At 40.4% G+C, this 17,804-nt stretch overlaps 1 protein-coding gene across 4 annotated transcripts in view; it reads right to left on the reverse strand.

Moving 5' to 3' along the window:
• The window catches only part of FYN (FYN proto-oncogene, Src family tyrosine kinase), a 444,200-nt gene that overhangs the window by 87,315 nt on the left and 339,081 nt on the right, over positions 1 to 17,804 (reverse strand). For all 4 annotated transcript variants that reach the window (XM_053710873.1, XM_053710870.1, XM_053710872.1 and 1 more), the window contains exon 3: positions 15,053 to 15,310. In XM_053710873.1, the coding sequence (XP_053566848.1) occupies positions 15,053 to 15,299 (247 nt within the window). In that variant the 5' untranslated portion in view covers positions 15,300 to 15,310. The remainder of the gene's footprint in view (positions 1 to 15,052; positions 15,311 to 17,804) is intronic.

The following is a 17,804-nucleotide window of genomic DNA, read 5'->3' on the forward strand; positions in this document are numbered from 1 at the left end:
CCCCTACCCGAGTAGCATAATGTCACCTGTTGCTAACCCAGGGTACCATAATGTCACCTGTACCTGTCCCAGGGCACCATAATGTCATCTGCCCATTACTCCCTGGCCAAAAAAAATATATGACCAAAAATGGCCTAAATCCAGGGGGGGGAGGAAAGCTGGATTCTAAGTGCCTAGGGCAATCCGCCACTGTAGCTGTATCATGTGCTTGCATGATACATCATGTGAGCTTTACATTTTACACAGTTTTACAGTTACACAAAATATAATTAAAAAACACTGAACAATAATATAGATCAATGCAGCCACAGCAAAAATGTACAGCTCCTACTTTGTATCATGCACCCTAACTTAAAGGGACATAATACTCATATGCTAAATCACTTGAAACTGATGCAGTATAACTGTAAAAAGCTGACAGGAAAATATTATTTGAGCATCTCTATGTAAAAAAGGAAGATATTTTACCTCACTATCTCCTCAGCTCACCAGAGTAAGTTCTGTGTAAAAAGTTACACTTCAGCTGCTGTCCAGCTGCAGGTTAAAAAAAAAAAAGGAGGAAGAAATGAACAGCAGCCAATCAGCATGAGCATGAGGTCATGAACTTTTTTACTGTGATCTCATGAAATTTGACTTAACTCTCATGAGATTTCATCGTAAACGTCCTTACACTGAATAGGGAAATAAGATGAGTGTGTACGAAAGCTCGCTCCTTCCTATGTCCCGGGACAGACATACTGATTTGCTGCTTAGAAGTCCTTTACAATGGGATGTGGCTACTGAGGAACTTTTGAAGTAAAATCTCTTTCAGGTGATATTTTCTAGTCAGTTTTTTACAGCTATGCTGCATCACTTTCAACATTTGGGTATCATGGCCCTTTGAATAACTTTATACAGCTCTAAAAAATAGGCAATATTAAATATTACTGATCTGTTACTGTGTACAGCTTCTGTCACAGGCTGTGAGAATACTTGAGTTCAGTATCTGGCACTTTTAAGCTATAAAAACAGGAGAACAGATTTGAACAGAGCTGCAGGAACAGGATAAAATACAGGATAAAATACAATATCATACGGCTAGATTTAGAGTTTTGTCGGTAACGACCCGCGTATCTAACGCTGGCTTTTTTCTGGCCGTACCTTTAAAATAACTCTGGTATTGAGAGTCCACAGAATGGCTGCGTTAGGCTCCAAAAAAGGAGCGTAGAGCATATTTAACGCAACTGCAACTCTCGATACCAGAGTTGCTTACGGACGCGGCCAGCCTCAAAAACGTGCTCCATAGGAAACAATGGGGCTGTTTGAGCTGAAAAAAAACCTAACACCTGCAAAAAAGCCGCGTTCAGCTCCTAACGCAGCCCCATTGTTTGCTATGGGGAAACACTTCCTACGTCTGCACCTAACACTCTAACATGTACCCCGAGTCTAAACACCCCTAACCTTACACTTATTAACCCCTATTCTGCCGCCCCCACTATCACTGACCCCTGTATATTATTTTTAACCCCTAATCTGCCGCTCCGTAAACCGTCGCTACTTACATTATCCCTATGTACCCCTAATCTGCTGCCCCTAACACCGCTGACCCCTATATTATATTTATTAACCCCTAATCTGCCCCCCACAACGTCGCCTCCACCTGCCTACACTTATTAACCCCTAATATGCCGATCGCCACCTACGTTATACTTATGTACCCCTAATCTGCTGCCCCTAACACCGCTGACCCCTATATTATATTTATTAACCACTAACCTGCCCCCCACAACGTCGCAGCCAGCTACCTACAATAATTAACCCCTAATCTGCCGACCGCAAAGAGCCGCCACCTACATTATAGCTATGTACCCCTAATCTGCTGCCCCTAACACCGCCGACCCCTATATTATATTTATTAACCCCTAATCTGCCCCCCTCAACGTCGCCTCCACCTGCCTACACTTATTAACCCCTAATCTGCCGAGCGGACCGCACCGCTACTATAATAAAGTTATTAACCCCTAATCCGCCTCACTAACCCTATAATAAATAGTATTAACCCCTAATCTGCCCTCCCTAACATCGCCGACACCTAACTTCAATTATTAACCCCTAATCTGCCGACTGGAGCTCACCGCTATTCTAATAAATGTATTAACCCCAAAAGCTAAGTCTAACCCTAACACTAACACCCCCCTAAATTAAATATAATTTTAATCTAACGAAATTAATTAACTCATATTAAATAAATTATTCCTATTTAAAGCTAAATACTTACCTGTAAAATAAATCCTAATATAGCTACAATATAAATTATATTTATATTATAGCTATTTTAGGATTATTATTTATTTTACAGGTAACTTTGTATTTATTTTAACCAGGTACAATAGATATTAAATAGTTAAGAACTATTTAATAGATAAAATAGTTAAAATAATTACAAATTTACCTGTAAAATAAATCCTAACCTAAGTTACAATTAAACCTAACACTACACTATCAATAAATAAATTAAATCAAATACCTACAATTACACCTAACACTACACTATCAATAAATAAATTAAATACAATTCCTACAAATAAATACAATGAAATAAACTAACTAAAGTACAAAAAATAAAAAAGAACTAAGTTACAAAAACTAAAAAAATATTTACAAACATTAGAAATATATTACAACAATTTTAAACTAATTACACCTACTCTAAGCCCCCTAATAAAATAACAAAGCCCCCCAAAATAAAAAAATGCCCTACCCTATTCTAAATTACTAAAGTTCAAAGCTCTTTTACCTTACCAGCCCTGAACAGGGCCCTTTGAGGGGCATGCCCCAAGAAGTTCAGCTCTTTTGCCTGTAAAATAAACCATACAATACCCCCCCAACATTACAACCCACCACCCACATACCCCTAATCTAACCCAAACCCCCCTTAAATAAACCTAACACTAAGCCCCTGAAGATCTCCCTACCTTGAGTCGTCTTCACCCAGCCGAGCCAAATTCTTCATCCAAGCGGAGCAAGAAGAGGTCCTCCATCCGGTAGAAGTCTTCATCTAAGCGGGGCAGAAGAGGTCTTCCATCCGATTGAAGTCTTCATCCAAGAGGCATCTTCTATCGTCATCCATCCGGAGCGGCAGCATCCTGAAGACCTCCGACGCGGAACATCCATCCTGGCCGACGACTGAATGACGAATGACGGTTCCTTTAAATGACGTCATCCAAGATGGCGTCCCTCGAATTCCGATTGGCTGATAGGACTCTATCAGCCAATCGGAATTAAGGTAGGAAAAATCTGATTGGCTGATTGAATCAGCCAATCAGATTGAGCTCGCATTCTATTGGCTGATCGGAACAGCCAATAGAATGCAAGCTCAATCTGATTGGCTGATTGGATCAGCCAATCGGATTGAACTTGATTCTGATTGGCTGATTCCATCAGCCAATCAGAATATTCCTACCTTAATACCGATTGGCTGATAGAATCCTATCAGCCAATCGGAATTCGAGGGACGCCATCTTGGATGACGTCATTTAAAGGAACCGTCATTCAGTCGTCGGCCAGGATGGATGTTCCACGTCGGAGGTCTTCAGGATGCTGCCGCTCCGCTCCGGATGGATGACGATAGAAGATGCCTCTTGGATGAAGACTTCTACCGGATGGAGGACCTCTTCTTGCTCCGCTTGGATAAAGAATTTGGCTCGGCTGGGTGAAGACGACTCAAGGTAGGGAGATCTTCAGGGGCTTAGTGTTAGGTTTATTTAAGGGGGGTTTGGGTTAGATTAGGGGTATGTGGGTGGTGGGTTGTAATGTTGGGGGGGGGGTATTGTATGTTTTTTTTTACAGGCAAAAGAGATGAACTTCTTGGGGCATGCCCCGCAAAGGGCCCTGTTCAGGGCTGGTAAGGTAAAAGAGCTTTGAACTTTAGTAATTTAGAATAGGGTAGGGCATTTTTTTATTTTGGGGGGCTTTGTTATTTTATTAGGGGGCTTAGAATAGGTGTAATTAGTTTAAAATTGTTGTAATATATTTCTAATGTTTGTAAATATTTTTTTATTTTTTGTAACTTAGTTCTTTTTTATTTTTTGTACTTTAGTTTATTTCATTGTATTTATTTGTAGGAATTGTATTTAATTTATTTATTGATAGTGTAGTGTTAGGTTTAATTGTAGATAATTATAGGTATTTTATTTAATTAATTTATTGATAGTGTAGTGTTAGGTTTAATTGTAACTTAGGTTAGGATTTATTTTACAGGTAAATTTGTAATTATTTTAACTATTTTAGCTATTAAATAGTTCTTAACTATTTAATAGCTATTGTACCTGGTTAAAATAAATACAAAGTTACCTGTAAAATAAATATTAATCCTAAAATAGCTATAATATAAATATAATTTATATTGTAGCTATATTAGGATTTATTTTACAGGTAAGTATTTAGCTTTAAATAGGAATAATTTATTTAATAAGAGTTAATTAATTTCGTTAGATTAAAATTATATTTAATTTAGGGGGCTGTTAGTGTTAGGGTTAGACTTAGCTTTAGGGGTTAATACATTTATTAGAATAGCGGTGAGCTCCAGTCGGCAGATTAGGGGTTAATAATTGAAGTTAGGTGTCGGCGATGTTAGGGAGGGCAGATTAGGGGTTAATACTATTTATTATAGGGTTAGTGAGGCGGATTAGGGGTTAATAACTTTATTATAGTAGCGGTGCGGTCCGCTCGGCAGATTAGGGGTTAATAAGTGTAGGCAGGTGGAGGCGACGTTGAGGGGGGCAGATTAGGGGTTAATAAATATAATATAGGGGTCGGCGGAGTTAGGGGCAGCAGATTAGGGGTACATAAGTATAACGTAGGTGGCGGTCGGCAGATTAGGGGTTAAAAAAATTTAATCGAGTGTCGGCGATGTGGGGCGGCCTCGGTTTAGGGGTACATAGGTAGTTTATGGGTGTTAGTGTACTTTAGAGCACAGTAGTTAAGAGCTTTATGAACCGGCGTTAGCCCAGAAAGCTCTTAACTACTGACTTTTTTCTGCGGCTGGAGTTTTGTCGCTAGAATTCTAACGCTCACTTCAGCCAAGACTCTAAATACCGGAGTTAGAAAGATCCCATTGAAAAGATAGGATACGCAATTTACATAAGGGGATCTGCGGTATGGAAAAGTCGCGGCTGAAAAGTGAGCGTTAGACCCTTTTTTGACTGACTCCAAATACCGACGGTAGCCTAAAACCAGCGTTAGGAGCCTCTAACGCTGGTTTTCACGGCTACCGCCAAACTCCAAATCTAGGCCATAGTGAGTAGTTACTATTCTAGGGTATTTGTGCCCAGCAGTTTAATGTCCCTTTAAAGGAATAGGAAACCCCACAATTTCTTTCATAATTTGGATAGAACATATAATTTTAAACAACCTTCCAATTTACTTCTATCATCAGATTTGCTTAATTTTCTTGTTACCCTTTGCTGAAGGAACAGCATTGCACTACTGCAGCTAGATTAACACATCTAGTAAGCCATGCACAAGAGAAAAAACAGAATTTATGCTTACCTGATAAATTACTTTCTCTTGTGGTGTATCCAGTCCACGGATTCATCCTTTACTTGTGGGATATTCTCCTTCCCAACAGGAAGTGGCAAAGAGAGCACACAGCAGAGCTGTCCATATAGCTCCCCCTCTAGCTCCACCCCCCAGTCATTCGACCGGAGGTTAGGAAGAAAAAGGAGAAACCATAGGGTGCAGTGGTGACTGTAGTTTAAACAAAAAAATCTACCTGATTTAATAGCCAGGGCGGGCCATGGACTGGATACACCACAAGAGAAAGTAATTTATCAGGTAAGCATAAATTCTGTTTTCTCTTGTAAGGTGTATCCAGTCCACGGATTCATCCTTTACTTGTGGGATACCAATACCAAAGCTTTAGGACACGGATAAAGGGAGGGAACAAGACAGGTACCTTAAATGGAAGGCACCACTGCTTGTAAAACCTTTCTCCCAAAAATAGCCTCAGAAGAAGCAAAAGTATAGAATTTGTAAAATTTGGAAAAAGTATGCAGCGAAGACCAAGTCGCTGCCTTACAAATCTGTTCAACAGAAGCCTCATTTTTAAAAGCCCATGTGGAAGCCACTGCTCTGGTAGAATGAGCAGTAATTGTTTCAGGGGGCTGCTGGCCAGCAGTCTCATAGGCCAGACGGATGATGCTTTTCAGCCAAAAGTAAAGAGAGGTAGCAGTCGCCGTCTGACCTCTCCTCTTACCAGAATAGATGACAAACAATGAAGTTGTTTGTCTGAAATCCTTAGTTGCTTGTAAATAAAACTTTAAAGCACGAACCACATCAAGATTGTGTAACAGACGTTCCTTCTTCGAAGAAAGATTAGGACACAGAGAAGGAACAACAATTTCCTGATTAATATTCTTATTAGACACAACCTTAGGAAGAAAACCGGGTTTGGTACACAAAACTACCTTATCTGCGTGGAACACCAAATAAGGTGAGTCACACTGCAAAGCAGATAACTCTGAAACTCTTCGAGCAGAAGAGATAGCTACCAAAAACAAAACTTTCCAAGATAAAAGTTTAATATCTATGGAATGTAAAGGTTCAAACGGAACCCCTTGCAGAACTGAAAGAACTAAATTCAGACTCCATGGCGGAGCCACAGGTCTATAAACAGGCTTGATTCTGACTAAAGCCTGAGTAAACGCTTGAACGTCTGGTACCTCTGCCAGACGTTTGTGTAAAAGAATAGACAAAGCAGATATCTGTCCTTTTAAGGAACTAGCTGATAATCCTTTCTCCAATCCTTCTTGGAGAAAGGACAATATCCTGGGAATCCTAATCTTACTCCATGAGTAACCCTTGGATTCGCACCAACAAAGATATTTTCGCCAAATCTTATGGTAGATTTTCCTGGTGACAGGCTTTCTAGCCTGAATCAGGGTATCGATAACCGACTCAGAGAAACCACGCTTAGATAGAATTAGGCTTCAACCTCCAAGCAGTTAGACGCAGAGAAATTAGATTTGGATGTTTGAAAGGACCTTGAAGTAGAAGGTCCTGCCTCATTGGCAGAGTCCATGGTGGAATGGATGACATGTCCACTAGGTCGGCATACCAAGTCCTGCATGGCCACGCAGGCGCTATTAGAATCACCGACGCCCTCTCCTGCTTGATTCTGGCAACCAGACGAGGAAGGAGAGGAAACGGTGGAAACACATAGGCCAGATTGAAGGACCAAGGCGCTGCTAGAGCATCTACCAACACCGCCTGGGGATCCCGGGACCTGGACCCGTAAAGAGGAAGTTTGGCATTCTGACGTGAAGCCATCAGATCCAATTCTGGAGTGCCCCATAGCTGGACAAATACCTCCGGGTGGAGTTCCCACTCCCCCGGATGAAAAGTCTGACGACTTAGAAAATACGCTTTCAGGGAGTCCCAGACTGCACCCCAGCCCAACAAATTGGCGTCGGTCGTTACAATGATCCACTCTGGTCTGCGGAAACACATTCCCTGAGACAACCACCAGAGAAGAGAATCTCTGGTCCCCTGGTCCAACTGTATTTGAGGAGACAAATCTGCATAATCCCCATTCCACTGTTTGAGCATGCATAGTTACAGTGGTCTGAGGTGTATCCGAGCAAAAGGGACTATGTCCATTGCCGCTACCATTAGTCCGATTGTCTCCATGCACTGAGCTACAGATGGCCGAGGAATGGAATGAAGAGCTCGGCAAGTAGTTAAGAGTTTTAACTTTCTGACCTCCGTCAGAAATATTTTCATTTCTACCGAGTCTATTAGGGTTCCTAGGAATGGAACTCTTGTGAGGGGGGAGAGAGAACTCTTTTTGATGTTTACTTTCCACCCGTGAGACCTCAGAAAGGCCACTACGATTTCTGTGTGAGACTTGGCTCTTTGGAAAGTTGACGCCTGAATTAAGATGTCGTCTAGATAAGGCGCCACTGCTATGCCCCGCGGTCTTAGCACAGCCAGGAGGGACCCTAGGACCTTTGTGAAAATTCTGGGAGCAGTGGCCAACCCGAAAGGAAGAGCCACAAACTGAAAATGCTTGTCCAGAAAAGCAAACCTGAGAAACTGGTGATGATCTTTGTGGATAGGAATGTGTAGATACGCATCCTTTAGATCCACGGTAGTCATATATTGACCCTCCTGGATCATTGGTAAGATTGTCCGAATAGTCTCCATCTTGAATGATGGGACTCTGAGGAATTTGTTTAGAATTTTGAGATCCAGGATTGGTCTGAAAATTCCTTCTTTTTTGGGAACCACAAACAGGTTTGAGTAAAACCCCAGCCCTTGTTCCGCAATTGGAACTGGGTGGATCACTCCCATTGTATGTAGTTCTTCTGCACAGCGTAAGAACGCCTCTTTCTTTGTCGTGTCTGTAGACAGACGAGAAATATGGAACCTTCCCCTGGGAGGGGAGTCCTTGAATTCTAGAAGATATCCCTGGGATACAATCTCTAAGGCCCAGGGATCTTGTACGTCTCTTGCCCAGGCCTGAGCGAAGAGAGAGAGTCTGCCCCCTACTAGATCCGGTCCCGGATCGGGGGCTACCCCTTCATGCTGTCTTGGAGGCAGCTGCAGGCTTCTTGGCCTGTTTACCCTTGTTCCAGCCCTGGTAAGGTTTCCAGGCTGCCCTGGGTTGTGAAGTGTTACCCTCTTGCTTTGCAGCAGGGGAGGATGAAGAGAGACCGCTCCTGAAATTTCGAAAGGAACGAAAATTATTTTGTTTGTTCTTTGTCTTAAAGGACTTGTCCTGAGGGAGAGCATGGCCTTTTCCCCCAGTGATTTCTGAGATAATCTCTTTCAATTCAGGCATGAAAAGGGTCTTTCCTTTGAAAGGGATGTTCAGCAGTTTGGATTTTGACGACACATCGGCCGACCAGGACTTGAGCCATAGTGCCCTGCGCGCCAGAATGGCGAAACCTGAATTCTTTGCCGCTAACTTAGCTAGTTGGAAAGCATCATCTGTGATAAAAGAATTAGCCAGCTTAAGAGCCTTAATTCTGTCCATAATATCCTCATATGAGGTCTCCGTCTGGAGTGCATCTTCCAGCGCCTCGATCCAGAAAGCAGCTGCAGTAGTTACAGGAACAATGCACGCTATTGGTTGGAGAAGAAAACCTTGATGAACAAAAATTTTCTTAAGTAAACCCTCTAACTTTTTATCCATAGGGTCTTTAAAAGCACAACTGTTCTCAATTGGTATGGTTGTGCGTTTAGCAAGTGAAGAAATTTAGCAAGTGAAGAAACAGCCCCCTCCACCTTAGGGACCGTCTGCCACGAGTCCCATGTGGTGTCAGATATGGGGAACATTTTCTTAAAACCCGGAGGGGGAACAAACGGAATACCTGGTTTATCCCACTCCCTAGTTACTATATCCGCAATCCTCTTAGGGACCGGGAACACATCAGTGTAAACAGGAACTTCTAGGTACTTGTCCATTTTCCACAATTTCTCTGGAATCACCAAAGGGTCACAGTCATCCAGAGTAACTAATACCTCCCTGAGTAATAAACAGAGGTGTTCTAGTTTAAATTTAAAAGCCAAAGTATCTGAGTCTGTCTGAAGAGCAACCTTTCCCGAATCGGAAATTTCTCCCTCAGACAGCACCTCCCTCGCCCCCATTTCAGAGCGTTGTGAGTGTATATCGGATACGGCTACTAAAGCATCAGAATGCTCATAATCTGTTCTTAAAACAGAGCTATCACGCTTTGCAGGTAACATGGGCAGTTTAGATAAAAATACTGAGAGGGTATTATCCATAACTGCCGCCAAATCTTGTAAGGTAAAAGAGTTAGACGCGCTAGAGGTGCTAGGCGTCGCTTGGGCGGGCGTAACTGGTTGTGACACTTGGGGAGAAGTAAATGGACTAACCTCATTACCTTCTGTCTGAGAATCATCTTGGGCCACATTTTTTAAGTGCAACAATATGGTCTTTAAAATGTATAGACATATCAGTACACGTGGGACACATTTTGAGTGGGGGTTCCACCATGGCTTCTAAACACATTGAACAAGGATTTTCCTTGGTGACAGACATGTTTAACAGACTAGTAGTAAGACAAACAGGCTTAGAAGTCACATTAATCAAGCAAAAACACACTTTGCAAAAAAACGGTACTGTGCCTTTAAGGAATAAAAAAAGGCACACTATTTTCCAAACAGTGAAAAATGCACCAAACTTTCTGAAATTTTCACAGTATGTACCTAAAGCATTGATAAGATTGCACAACTAGCAAAAAAATCGATTAACCCCTTAATGCCCAAACCGGATCAATAGTAAACTAACAGACCGGTTAAAACAAATTTAGCACCTTGCCACAGCTCTGCTGTGGCCCTACCTTCCTTTAGGAGTCGGATTTATGGGGAAAAAGCTTCTTATGGGTCCTCAAACTGTAGCAGGAGCCACCATGTGAACACAGCGTGAAGATCTAGTCAATCTAACTGCGCATCTGAGGCGCGAAATTAGGCCCCTCCCACCTTACTCCGGTGCTGTGAGGCCTAAAGAAACACTCCTAGGAGTTATAATATTAGCCATGTGGGTAACAACCCCTGAAAGAAACCCAAAGGGACCTTCTAAGTGTCTCAAAAACGATATTTATAAGTAAAACCGTTTGCCATAAAAAAGTGTCAACCCATAAAATAGTGTCAACCAGCATAAATTTGCCCTGTCATCAGTCCTTTTCTAGCATTATCACAGTCTAGAAATAAATGACTGAACATAACTTATTGCAGCCTAATCTGCAAACCGTTCCCCCCAACTGAAGTTTTCTTGTACTCCTCAGTCCTGTGTGGGAACAGCAGTGGATTTTAGTTACAACATGCTAAAATCATCTTCCTCTCTGCAGAAATCTTCATCCCTTTTCTGCTGGAGAGTAAATAGTACAAACCGGTACCATTTAAAAATAACAAACTTTTGCTTGTAGAACAAAAACTACAAATCTAACACCACATTCACTTTACCCTTCCAAGAGAGACCCTATTGCTTAGAGCCGGCAAAGAGAATGACTGGGGGGTGGAGCTAGAGGGGGAGCTATATGGCCAGCTCTGCTGTGTGCTCTCTTTGCCACTTCCTGTTGGGAAGGAGAATATCCCACAAGTAAAGGATGAATCCGTGGACTGGATACACCTTACAAGAGAAATGTGTGCAGGCACCAATCAGCATCTAGCTCCCACTAGTGTAGGATATGTGCATATTATTTTTCAACAAGGGATACCAAGAGAACAAAGCACATTTGAAAATAGAAGTGAATTTAAAAGGGTCTTAAAATTATGCGCTCTATTTGAATCTTGCAAGTTTAATTTTGACTTTCCTATCCCTTTAACTTTCATTCATTGAGCAGGTAGCGTTTCTATTTGTTTTGAGACATTGCTTCTTAGCGTCACCCAATATGATGGCGGTAATGTCAGTGTGTTTTGCCCACATGTAAAGCTGACGTTACACATTTAAAACCATTTTGGGGTGCTTAGCAATAAGTCAAAAAGTGTTTTCTGATGATTATCAAGTCCTTTTAGGTGTTGGATTCAATAAGTGAAAAATTAGCCTAAAACGTGCAGAAAAACTGGTCTGGCACATGTTACGTATAGGGTCATTTTTCACTGAAACAATAATTTAAAAAGTGCTGGCAATAAACAATAAAAATGGCTGTGTGATTGCATCAGCATCAAAAACAGCCCATTGGCAATTGTTAATATGCAGATAATGGATGGACTGTGATCTACCCCCTGTGTATAACACATAAGTATAAGCTACAGTGCAATACAAAAATACTGTAATGAATTGCATTTTCTTACTACAGCTTTAGGCCATTTAGGGGTCAATTTATCAAAGACTTTGGCAGGCTTCGCCCCCCTACGACTGCAGGTTCTCACATGAGAACCTGCAGTCCGTATTTAACAAGCAGCATTCTTAAGACTGCTTCTTCCCTAACCTTTCGCCACCTCTTAGGTCTCGCCTGACCAAGGAGATTAACAGCTCCTGCGCCCACACGTGATTTGCTGTACAATGCTGAATTCCGGCAGCAGAATTCAGCCCGCAGTGGTGAGCTGCGGCGGACAGGGTGGCGTATGTTCCTAGTAGGACCCAAGTGAGATGATCTAACAAGTGTCATCACTACTGTGAGGTCCCTCAAATAATTTTAGAAAGGCAAATTTTAGCTTGAGAGATGTTTATTTAACTATGCAGGTTTCTGGAGTGAAGGAGAGACACCTACATTACAACACAAAGTTTATAAATAAATCCCAAAGATTTTGTATGATTTCCCCCCATGCCAGCAAGGTTTTGATCATCAGGACTATGGTGTCCATCAGCAAGTATCAGCATGATCTTGTGTGAAAGTTCAATCTGCTGAACTTCAATCTTTGCAACTGCTGGGTATGGTTGGGTTTAGACTATAGTGGACAAAGAGTTGTCTTTAACCAAGACAACTCAATGTCTTGAGCCGGCCCTTTCTGTAGTCACCACAACATGTCTGCTTGTTCTGTGAAAAGCCATTTTCTTATACGTAGGTGAAATTACCTTTCCTCAACTCTTAATGGGTGAACTCTTAATGGGTAAAAAGTGTTCCTGTTATGGACCATAAATATATTTATATAAAACAAAGCATGTCATATATCAACTGTCTCTTATCTTTAAAACAAACAAACAAAAAACAGATGTAACAACAGTTTAGAAGACATTGCATTCGAAGCAGCGTACTGATTTATTTGTACCATTTTTTTTAGATTTTAATGTTGCTTTGTTATGTTTTTATCTATGCCCTGCTCAAACATTTTTAATTGTCAATGTTACCCCTAATGAATGAGGTGGTAGCCGCCATGTTGTAACGCACGCTGCATCCGATATCCTATTGACTTGATGTGTGCTCCCGTATTCACTACCGCGCATGCGCATACTAAGCAAAGTGTTTGATGCATCTATGAAGCTCGTTCTCAGTAACTTTGTGAACAAGCTTCATAGATTTAGTGGATTGCAGCCGTTTTCACTGAATGACAGCTGTGTGAGAGGACCGGCTTGTCAGTGCTCAGCCTCAGTAAATATTGTTAGCCATAAAGGGACTTTAAACACTTGTCATTAGGATTTTGTGTTTTTTTTTACATTTACTTGCGCTTTCTGAGTGCTCTGTGCCGAATCCGTGCAGACATGGCTGTGAGTTATGTGGACAAAACCGGAAGTCTGTGCATATTGCTGTGAGCGCACAGAAATGTAGACATTGCGCTCAAAGCATAACTAAAAAACTACTGTTGCTATAAAGTTTGCAGATATTATCTTTATTTTTTTCTCAAGAATATCTTTTGAACCGGCATCAGCTATTGTATGCTATATAGCTATAGCTAATACACTTGTAAGCTAATCATTCTTTTTTACTCTGTTCATAATGTAAAATTCATTCTTGTAGTGTGAGGGAAAGAGGTATGGGTAGGGATCGCCCAACACACTGCTCCAGCTCAGTGAGGCGGCTGCTGTCTCAAATTTATTCTGGTATCTTCAACACTAAGTTGTGTCACCCTTCTACCCCTCTCCTTTCTCTCCAAGCTCCCGGAGTCCCGCTCACACCACAAGAATGAATTTTACATTATGAACAGAGTAAAAAAGAATGATTAGCTTACAAGTGTATTAGCTATAGCTATATAGCATACAATAGCTGATGCCGGTTTAAAAGATATTCTTGAGAAAAAAATAAAATATAAAGATAATAGCTGCAAACTTTATAGCAGCAGTAGATTTTTAGTTATGCTGTGAGCGCGATGTCTACATTCTTGCGCGCTCACAGCAATAAGCACAGACTTCCGGTTTTGTCCACATAACTCACAGCCATGTCTGCACGGATTCGGCACAGAGCGCTCAGAAAGCACAAGTAAATGTAAAAAAAAAACACAAATTGGAACACGAATAATAAAAAAAGGGATTTGCATTTTAAAAACTAAAAAAACTTTATGAATAAAAACCCCCACAAAATCCTCATGACAAGTGTTTAAAGTCCCTTTAAATCAAGATAAAAAAAATGAATGGTTCTCTCCTACTCTCATTGCATTCAAGTCTGATCTTTAAAAACATGCATCACATGAATTGAGTAAACACATCAAAAAGAAGTAAAATGTATCCCCTATTACAGTGTTATTTAATTTTAGCCCTTTTTAATCAGCTTTCAATCATTGGTAATATGTAAAAGTACCAAATATTCAATAATGAGTACAACCCTTCAAATTTTATACGGAGAGCAGGCTGTACAGGGGTTTTGCCTATATCTTCATTATACCAAAGACATAAAACACTGCAGAGCTCCTTCAAATGTCCATTTATACTAGCTGGACAATATTTTAGGCTTGGAAGTCTCTAATCATGTATCATATCTAAACGTTCTCTATAAATACATAGGGCTTGAATGCAAGTGTAGCACAAAAATACTAGCACTACTATGCGTTAACATCACTCAAGCACATTCAATAGCCTAGCAAGGACATCAGCATATGAAACTAAGGATTGTAACCAAGTTATGTGATCTATTTGATGTATCTTTATAGATAATTATTGAGAAAATAACTCATTGTGTAGTTCATTAACAAATCTAGACAGGCCAGAAGGCTTGTAACACACATGAAAAGCAGACTTGAAGTAAAAAGGTGTGTCATTGTGAACATAATTTGCATATCTTACCAAGAATCCTTTGCTGCATTGGAAACAATGTAATTCAGAGGTTTTCTGTGGGAAAAACAAGCCTTCTGGCCTGTCTAGATTTGTTAATGAACTACAGAATGAGTTATTTTCTCTATATTTTGTGCGTAGTGGAGGATTTTAAACTCACCTCTTACCTCCCCCTAATTTTAAATGTTGTTAGATAATTATTAGAATAGGTAGAGGTAGTCCTCTCAGTTCCCATGGCATCACCTACCACCTTAAAAGAAATATCTATGAATCTGGTGAGATCTTTTTGTACCTTTATCTTGTGACATGATGATACATTTTATAATCTGTGTCCGTTCATCACAGAACATTACAAAGTGTAAAGGAATAATAGCAATATAAAGTAATACAAGTCAGCATTACCTGTTCCGCCTCTTGTACGAAGGGTGCCTGTGTGAGTAGAGGAGTTTACGCCTCCGAAAACAGTAAGTCCCTGTCCTGCTGTCCCATGGAAATTATTGTAATTTGGAATAGATGTCACACTGAAATTGGGATAATGCTGTGGGGTGGGGTCTGTCCCATAGCGATATCCTAAGCTCTGCGTTAAACTGTTGTCTCTCTCGTCTGTTAGTTTGGTTGCTTCTTTATCCTTGCATTGCACACAGCCCATTATCTAAATTCCTAAAAAAAAAAAATAAGAGAACAAATCATATAGTTAAAAAATCTACAAAAATGTGAAAATCCCAAACTGTACGAAACTGAACACACACTCATACACATGGGATCAACAGTTTCATATATATATATCTTTTTTTTAATGCATTTAGGGACCGATGATTTAAAGCTCTCCGCTCAGACGAGATGTACAAAGAAGTCTCATCAGTACGGTGAGGGCCCTCAAAAAATGTAGAAACTCAAATTTTACATTGACAGTTGTTTATATCGCTATGCAGGGTTTTACAATATAAGGTCAGAAAAAAATCCAAAGATTTTGTGCGATTTATCTCCATGACACTAAATTTTTGATCATCATGCCCTTAAAGTGACATAAAATTTAGAGTCGTAGTCTTAATATTAAATGCTCTAATCCATTAGGTCATATCATTTTTAACAATAGCAGCACTGTAATTATATGTAATGCTGTAATGTCCTTCATGTTATTTTAACCCTATAACGACCCGTCAAAACAATCTGATTTTGATTTTACGGATAAGCTAACTTAAATTTTCCAAAATGAGTGACACAGGTGTATTTTTAAGGTGGTTTCATTTCCCCCTAATTCATGGTAAATTTGTCTCGTTTACACAGCACTATTTAACAAAACATGATTAATATGTCTATGCTACTGTTAAATTTATTATTTTGAAACATAGTTCATTTTATACATAAATATCCACCATACACCATTTTACCAATAATAGCATTACGGTATGTAAACTCATGTAAATCCAGATTTGGTTTATAACAAGACTAAAAAGTAAGTATAACAAGTTTCCACAGGGTGTAAAACATATCTATTATATATTCTTTTTTATAGACTAAATGAATGACGAATTGAGTTCCATGAAATAAATTATGCATGTCAGTGGCAAGTAACTGGAAGCCCTTGAGATTTCTACTGTGACACAACCTTTTCTTTTTAGCAGGAAAGGATTCCAGTTTGTAGCCCAGAAATACCATGAACCACTATACACTATGTTGCTTCTTATAACCTTTTGTCTACCATCTCCCACACACACAATACATTTTAACACTTTTCTAGGGCAGGTATAATAGTTAAAAGTATCATACAGCTCTTTGAGAACCAACGTCTTGCATCTACATCCTTCTGTCCAATACAAGTAGTATAGCTATAGGTCACCAGGCCATATGTTACAAGAAGCATATACATAAAAACCTATGTGGAAGTGGTCATGGGGGGAGACTGTGGTGGTGTTTTTTTGGGCTTGGTATGTCACATTCACATTTGTGCTCATAACTAATATATAGGAGTTCCATGGTAATTTCTGGGGCATTCCATGGGAGTAACCCGTATTTTCATGGAGAAACATTGCAGTGACTTTCTAATTTTTAAAGCCCTGATCTCCATCTTGGATGCACCTCTTCAGCCATATCAGTCTCCCCAGATTTTTAGTGACAAAATTTTCCCATGTGAAAAATCTACTGACTGTACAGTGAAATTGAATTTACATATAGATTTTTTGAACGGTTGCTACACAGAAACCATTTTTTTGTTTTACTGAATGCACAGTCCATGTGGTGTAAACATAGTTCGAATACACCCTCCCCCCACGCCGAGATCCAAGATCACTGGCGATGTTGGTGGACTTTTCTGAAACTGAAATCCCTATTATTTCCTATGGAAAACACATCGCCACTAATCGGAACAGAGAGGGGCAGCTCACTTTGTTTCAAAATATCTTCAGACCCACAAACTGTGAGACTGGCAATCCAAAAAGGTAATTTCTCGTAGCTCTGATGATGCTTTTATCAGAGAGATGGAGAGACAAATGCAATACAAATTCTTTTACAATGAAAAGATAGATTTATTCATTATATGCTTACTGCCAGATTACAAGTTTTGCGTTAGGAGCTGTGCGGTGCTAACCAGCAGTTTTTTCTCACCGCTCACTTACCTACAGTGTAGGTTTTACGGGTGTTTACAAACCCGGAGTCAAAAAGGCAAGAAGTGAGCGTAGAGCAAAATTTTGCTCCATATCTCACTCCAATACCAGTGCTGCTTAAGTCAGTGGTGAGCTGGTCGTACCTACTCGTACATGATTTCCCCATAGACATCAATGGGGAGAGCCGGCTGAGAAAAAGTCTAACACCTGCCAAAAAGCAGCGTAAAACTCAGTAACGCAGCCCCATTGATTCCTATGGGGAAACACATTTTATGTTTACACCTAACACCCTAACATGAACCCTGAGTCTAAACACCCCTAATCTTACACTTATTAACCCCTAATCTACCGTCCCCAACATCGCCGACACCTGAATTATACTTATTAACCCCTAATCTTCCGCTCCAGTCATCGCCACCACCTACATTATACTTATGAACCCCTAATCTGCTGCCCCCAACATCGCCAACACCTACATTATATTTATTAACCCCTAATCTGCCACCCCCAATGTCGCCACAACCTACCTACACTTATTAACCCGTAATCTG

This window comes from Bombina bombina, chromosome 4, assembly GCF_027579735.1.
Source record: "Bombina bombina isolate aBomBom1 chromosome 4, aBomBom1.pri, whole genome shotgun sequence".
NCBI lineage: Eukaryota > Metazoa > Chordata > Amphibia > Anura > Bombinatoridae > Bombina > Bombina bombina.